Below are 7,627 nucleotides of genomic sequence, written 5' to 3'. Positions count from 1 at the left end.
TTATCCATTCGACCAATATTTATTATGTGTCTACCATGTCCAGGCCTTCTGTGATTGCCAGCCCCCGGAAACAAAGATCAAGTTGGTTGGTTTCTCCACTCCTCTCACCCAGTCATGGAAGAAGCTTAAGGAAGGATAGTGTGATTGCAAACATTTAAGCTGGTGCCATTGCAAAGCATTTAAGTCATCTTTCCCAGCCCATCATGCTCCATAAAGAAGCCTTATCTCTCATATTTCCACTGTCAACTATAGGGCAAGTGACTTAAGCTTTAAGTTTCCTTCCTAAACAATGGGCTAATAATAGTACCTACTTTGTGGAGTTGCTGCCAGCATGGGGGGAGTTGGAGCGTAGCCATTGGCCCTCTTGTTCTAGTTCTTTTCATTGAACCGGACCACTTTCTAGAAGTTAATCAACAAACATTCCTAAGAGCTGCTTCAGCCCAACCTCCCAGCAGGCAATCAGAGAAAAGGGCCTGGCTGGAGATTGTAGGACCCCAGGTCCTGGAACTCCCTCATGTGGCCAGATTTAAATAAAAACATCCTTCATGAGAGTCAATCACATAAGCAGTAAAGTCCTTCAATGGCCATCTTTGTCAGAAATGCAGCTGGGGGCCATTTTGTCAAGAAGTGATCCTTTGAGGGAAAAAGAAAGCCACACAGGTGCATGCCCCTCCCCTCATAACAAAATGTAACAAAGGAAGAAATTAAATTCAATTAGGGGCATACAGCTTTAAATTAGATAATACATGCAAAAAGCATTCTATAAACCGTGAAGTGTGATAACCTAATGCATTATTATTATTACCCTTATTTCAGTGAAGCTGCTTGGGTTGCTGGTCTGCTGTGGCTCGTTAAAGGGCCAGGGGATGGAGACGCTGGAATGAGTAGCTTTCTGGGGAAGAGAAACAGAGGCAAAAGGGTTAAACTTCCCAGAAAACCAATTTATGCAAAGGGCTGGATCCTCACAGAGATTCAGGCTTGCACTAAAGATCTGAATTACAAATTTACAGATTTTGCTGCTCAGTAAGTAATTTCTTTTCTCCCTAACGGAGCCCCGTACTTTCCAGTGGGTCAGGGCCACTTTATTTTCACGGATAGAGTGAATAAGGTCTAGACCACAGAGGAGCCTGATTCTACTCACCATGGGAACTGCCTTTTTAAGAAAAGGCTTAAAAAAGGGACATTGGGAGGATGGTTAAAAGCAACCCTTATCGTCTTACGTTTCTGCAAAGCGCGTTCTCTATGTTTGCAACGTTGGTGAGCTAATAATTGAAGTCACTTTCCTTCTCTTTAAGGCAGGTAGGCTAGCTGATTTAATTTTTTAAAGCTTAAGATGAATTTGGGACTATTTGATATAAGAAATGACAGTTGTCAGGTCTAGTGTGTAGAAATCTGCTCCCTTCCAGGCTCTTTGAGAAGCAGCCAGCCCAGCGGGACTCCTGAAAGAGCCAGCAGACAGATTCTAGCCTCTTGGAATCTAATTTAAATCTGGACTGTTTGCAAACAAACAAGGACAATCCAGCTACAGTGTGTGTGTGTGTGTGTGTGTGTGTGTGTGTGTGTGTGTGTGTGTGTAAATCCCTGATAATTTGTTTAAAGAGCAGGGGGTACAACAAAACACAAGAACTTCTTCACTTTCTTTCTCTTTCTCTTCCCTTTTGGCATTTCTTTGGGGGTGTGTCCTCTTCCCCAAAATAATGAATTCATGAGGGATTTAATGGCTGCTGAGAACAACTGCACTTTTCAACGAATTCATTTATGCGTATCAGTCAAAAGTCACCATCAGCTGAAACTGGAAAGCAGAGTTTTTTTGCTTTTTGTTTTCCCAATGGCGGCCATTTCATCTCAATAGCTCAATTCTTGGGAAAGGCCACTTCTTCTTGACATTGGAGAAGACACACTTCCCTGTGCACCTAAAAATAAATAAGTAAATAAGTAAATGAGGACACAAATTGTAAAAGGTCACTTTTGCCCTTTCCCCCAGGTCTTAATTTCTCTTTCAGTTTCAGGGTGTTTTAAATGTTTTGCTGTGTGCAGTTTTGCTGTCCGAGTAGCATATTTTGAGGAACTTTAGTTTCTCTGTGAATCCTGTTCCAAGAGCTTTGCTGAGCTCACTTAGGGGGAGTTTCTGCTCTTTTTCACTCTAGGTCAGTATGAGGCATGGAAATTAGTATTTATAAATGCTCCCAACTCAAAAAAAAAAAAAAAAACAGAAGAAAAAACCCCATAAAACAAAACCCACACAAAACTCAAAACTGGAGTTTTAGCTTGCTTCTTAGGCCACGACTGGATTTAGCATCCCCCAAATAATTCATTTTTTGAGTCTGCTCTGGCTTAAATTTTCTTGCCTTTAAAAACAAACAAACAATTTCATTAAAAGGTTGCTGTCTTTTTTGGCCAGGAGGATGGGAAACCAGTTACAGAAACTGTTGGCATGCTTTTCAGGGAAATTCTCAGCAAAAGAACCTCTTAAAAAACACACAAAACTTTATTCCTCAGGAGGTGGGGAATGGGAGGTCTCCTTCTGCATTAGTGACTCAGTCCTGCGGGGTAGGGGGGGTGGGGGGGCATTTCTCATCAGGGCAAAAAGCCCCTGTGCCCAGTGAGGTGAAACTTGCAGATGATACTGTCCCCTTTCTCAATGGATTGGTGTGGCCTGGAGCTCACCAAAGGTCGCAGCAGGCAACCCCCCTGGTGTTTGGAGACAAAGGAATAACCAGCTGCCTGGTTTCCTTGAATCAACTCTGTGCTCTCTGATGACCGTGGCAGAGGGAAAGTCAACCCCCCCCCCACCCCATGGGCTTCCCCAAAGGGCTTTTTCCCGATTTGTGCCAAGTATTGGGACATGAAGTGGCATGAAGTCATTGTCAACTGTGTGAGTCAGTGAGGTTTTGCACTCAGCTGCAAGGAAAAGGCCTCTGGTCTTGATTTGAAACTGAGCCTTCAGCCCATCCAAGCTGGGAGCTGGCAGGCACCAGCAGTCAGGGGCCCCTTATCTGGTTTTATCAAGCCATATATATATATATAGATAGATAGATAGATAGATAGATAGATATCTATATAGATAGATATATAGATATACACATTCCCCCCGCCCCCCAAACACATTTTCTAAACACCTTGTTGCCAAAGCCGTGGTTTTATTTGTCTGAAGGGCAGACTTGGGAGAGTGTGTTTAATTTTACTGCCGATCAGTATGGGATGGATCCCACATGCGATGGATTTGTATGAGCTGGTGTGTATGTGTGGATCTATATTAGTCCATGTATCTATTTGTATCTGTGTGAATACGAATGGGAGCGTGCTTTTATCTGTTCCTGTATGCACGTATGTTTGCCTGTCTGAATGTGTGCCGGTGTGGTGTAAATACACATCTGAATCTGTGTGTGTATCTGTAGTGGGCACGGCCCATGCACTCATCCTCTGGCTGCTAAGGGGTCCCACGACTCACCAACCAGGGTACACAGGTTGGCCCTTGCCTCAGGCAGCACTCACTGTGAGCTCCAGTTCACGCTGCAGAACCCCCTGGGAATGAGGAACTCCACTGCAGCTGAGCCCAACCCTTGCTCAGCTCCCTCCCGCCCTCTTCTTCTCCTCCTCCCTTTCCCCTGGGAGCCCTTGGGAGCCCTTGCTCCGCACATCCACGCATCAGAGTCCCTGTCTCAGGCTCGGCTCTCGACAGCCCGGTCCAAGCCAGTACTTTTTTACGCATGTGTGTTTGTCTATGCAAATGCACACATACACATTTGTATGTGTGTGTGCGTGTGTGCTCATGTACAAGGAAATGTCGGAGGAGCTGGGAGAGCAGGCAAGCTGGAGGAAAAGCACTGGTTTTATACTGGGGGAAGATAAAGGAATCTCAGGCATAGAGTGTGAGACACCTGCTTCAAGAGCGGAACATCCAAAGATGCTTGAGGTGTAAATGTATTTCTTTTATTAAGTCAGAAAAAGAAAGGTACAGTGTGCATGGTATCAGTCAATCAAATGCTACTTTTGAATTACACCTTAATAGCCTCATGGTCCTATTTACTCCTCTGTACGAGTATTAAAGAAAACTCAGATATTTGAATAATCTTCTGTAAATGTTTATTAACAGGGGTTATGGGGAGGGTTTTGTCAGAGCACATCCTGAGAACATTAGGAAATTACAGACAGACTTGAGGTAAGTGTCAGACAGAACAGATGAAGCAAGCCCCTCAGCCATCTGAGAAAATTAATGATGTGTGATTGCCGGGACACACTCTCTGTTAGGGATACAGGATGAAAATGGAGCCCCGGACGCCCCCTTGCGTTGCAAAATAAACTTGCAACTTCATTTATTTTGTTTTGTTTTGTTTTGAAGTTGTAAATCCTCATCCTTGTCACTGAGCCTCAGAAAGCAATTGTTTCCCCAAATCATTTCAAGCCCTCTCCAGTCAATCTTCTCCCTCTCCTCAGTAACTTTCAAGGGCCCTATTTGAAAAACAACTCTTATTCAATCCCCACACATTCCGTTCCAGGAAACTGGCAACCTCCCAACACAGAGCCCCTGCGCTCCCTCCTTGAAATGTGAACTTAAACAAACAGATTTTCATCTCTCCTCTTCGAGCTTAGAGGATGAGCCTGTATTTACTACAAAGCTTAATTCCTTCCAGAAGGCATTTCTCTCCTGCACCTTACCCATCACTGCCATTTGTCATAACAACCAGAATGCATTCCTCCATGCCCTCCTCCCCCACCCTGGGCAAACATCAACTCCTCCTGACTAGTTAACCTGCTAAACCATCCTCACAGTTATTTCCCAGGAAAGACCGGACCAGAGACGTAAATAATACACCTCAATATACAACAGCTCAGGCTTCATTTGTAGGCAGAATTTCATTTGATGGCCATCAGAAGGAAAGATATTACATGGAGTGGGTGTGGGGGAGGAGATGGAGTAGGGAGAAGGCATCACGGTGGCAGGAGGAGTTGGTGAGGACTCTAGCGATTTGTTTACTTGGATTTGCCAACGGGTCCAATAGATACGGGGTCTGTTTGTACTTGAGCATCCAACATCCGCTTTGGTCCCTGGAGAAAAACACAAAGAAGGTGCATCCTATTGAAGACGTGTAATAGCGACAGCAACCACTGCCATTTATTTAGCACTTCCTCTGTACCAGGTGCTGTGTTCAAGAAATACACCTGACTCGGGGGTAGCGGATAAGGGAATGGTCTCCGATCAGACATCCAAGTTCAACGCCCCGTTTTATTACTTTTTAGCTCTCAGAAATCTGGGACAAGTAACTTAACTCTTTGTGCTTCAGTTTCTTTATGTGTAAAAGGGCGGTGATACAACTTATCTCAGAGGGCTGTTCTAAGAGAAAGAGAGTTCGTACTTGCAATGCACTTAGAACAGTACCTGGGGAGTTGAACACCCTCAACCATTATAGCTCGCTCAGTCACCCTCTCTAATCCCTTTCTAAACACACTTTTAATTTTCTTACAAAACGTATCGCTGTCTGAAAACAATGTTATTTGTCTAACGTCTGTCTCCCCCAGAATGGAGGCTCTGTGGACTGTCTGCTGTATTGTCCACACCTAGCAAGTGCCTGGCACACAAGAGGTAGTCCTTTGTATTGACTGAATGCGGTTGGCTAAACTCTATACTTATGTATATAGTGAAGTCTAGTATAGCGAGACTAGCATATATACAGTAAACATACAGTATAGTGCACCACGGTATGTATCATATAGTACATATAACACAGAGGGGAGAGTATGGTGCATGGAGTAGTGTACAGTATGGGTAGCCTAGTAGAACATACTACGATACAGGGTATATAGTATAGTATACACACACAGTGTCAGGGAACAGAATGTACTAGAGTATACATAGTATCCAATAACATATAGTATAGTATATGCATTTATCAAGCCTCTAACTAGATGTACTACGCTGGGTTAGTCTTTGGGAACATCAAGGTGACAGGACAACACGGCACATGGAAAGCCTGGGCTCAGGAGTCAGCCATAACTGGGTTTGAGGACGGCTCTGCCCCTCTCGGGTGGTGTGACCTCTGATCAATTAATTCCTTGTCCTGTGAGCCTATTGCCTCCTCAGTCAATGCGTGGGACTGGTCTTACAGCCTGGATCACACCTGGTCCTCACAGCACCCTGGAAGTCCACTCCATTGTCACTTACAGAGCAAAGGAGGAAACTCAGTGAGGGAAAGGCACTTCCATGGAGTTCTCCACTAGGATGGAGTGCATCCGGCTTCTGGGTCCCATTTCCCTGAATCCTGAGCCGGTCTCCGCTGTGCTAAGCCATTCCTGACCACCCCCACTGCCTGATGCAGTGATTAAATCACAAACTCCTCAGGACACAGCAGTGTCTTATTCATCTCCACACCTTCACAACCTAGGGAGGGGCTGACTAAAAGACTCACAACATAGTTATTCCCTCCTGACAAATTAAAACCTACCAGGCTATTTTCTAAGGACACTCTACAGCATCTCATTTCATCTTCATGCTAACCCTGTGACATCGGTACTATTCACCCCATTGATAGAGTACCCGAAACTCAGAAAGGTGACTCGTCCAAGGTCACATGGCCACTAAGTGGTAGAGCTGGGTTCAAATCTAGGAACAAGCTTCTAGGTTTGTAGGGCCTGGAGTGCGGCTGCGGTTTTAGTGTGAAAACTGCCATAGACAATATGTAAATGAACGTATGTGGTTGTGTTCCAATAAAACTTTATTTACAAAAACAAGTGGTGGGCCAATTTGGCCCATGGGCTGCAGTTTGCAAAGCCTTGGTCTAGCCTTGACGTTGACACTTTAGGCTGAATACCTCTTCTTTGCAGGGGACTGTCTTATGCAGTCCTGGTACCCGCAATGTCCCAATAGCACCTACTCAAAGTTGTGACAATCAGGGTGGTCTCTGGACATTGCCAAATATCCGCAAATCACTCCTGGAGTGGAACTACTGGTTAGATCCATCCTATTAGATCATGGAATTTCGTGGATAAGGAGACATGATGAGAACACCCCAGGGGCCTCTGGCAAAAGAAACCGACAGCCACCAATAACGAGAGGCACTGGAGCTCTAAGCTCAGAACCTTTCTGGAATGCAACCCTCCCCACGCTAGACACCGCCCACTGCACCAGGGCTTGGCAGGTAACGGCAGGCCATGTTCTCACACGCAGGCTCCCCTCACGTGCCTGCCTTCTGCCTCCTCGCTCTTCCCAGCCCTCCATCCTTTACCTGACCGTCAGCTTCAGCCCACTCTCCCCTGAATCCGAGATCTGATTCTACTTGTTTCTCCTTTTGGTTTATGATCGGTCACCTTGCTTATCATCTGCATAACGACCCTTCAGACTCTCCTTGTTGGCCAGGATTTACATGACCCCAAATATAATGACACATTTTCTAGTGTTGTATTTCACCCCATCCACCCTTTCATTCATTCAACACACACTTAAGGAGTGTCTACTATGTTTTAGCCACCACACTGGGAGGACAGCACCTCTGCCTGTGACAGGTAAGGTCATTGCCCTCCCAAAGTCAATAGTCTAGGGCAGGAGATAAAGAAGAACCAAATAGAAATAAAGAAGCACAAAAGATGAATCATCTAATGTCTGGCCTCCACTCAGTCCCGACGGGGCTTC

General features: G+C 45.2%; 1 protein-coding gene across 11 annotated transcripts in view; it reads right to left on the bottom strand.

Moving 5' to 3' along the window:
* Positions 1–242: 242 nt before the first annotated feature.
* BCAS1 (brain enriched myelin associated protein 1) overlaps positions 243–7,627 on the bottom strand; it is a 78,879-nt gene continuing 71,494 nt past the window's right edge. For 4 of the 11 annotated variants that reach the window (XM_081034509.1, XM_081034507.1, XM_081034503.1 and 1 more), the window contains one exon: positions 3,914–5,049. In XM_081034509.1, the coding sequence (XP_080890635.1) occupies positions 4,975–5,049 (75 nt within the window). In that variant the 3' untranslated portion in view covers positions 3,914–4,974. Of the gene's footprint in view, positions 1,914–3,913; positions 5,050–7,627 lie in introns of those variants that run through there. The other 7 variants (XM_081034513.1, XM_081034504.1, XM_081034505.1 and 4 more) reach the window with 3 other exon arrangements.

The sequence above is a fragment of the Rhinolophus hipposideros genome (genome assembly GCF_964194185.1).
Source record: "Rhinolophus hipposideros genome assembly, chromosome: 22".
Taxonomy (NCBI): Eukaryota; Metazoa; Chordata; class Mammalia; order Chiroptera; family Rhinolophidae; genus Rhinolophus; species Rhinolophus hipposideros.
The sequence above is the reverse complement of the archived record's forward strand: the minus strand, read 5'-3'. Positions and strand labels throughout refer to the sequence as shown.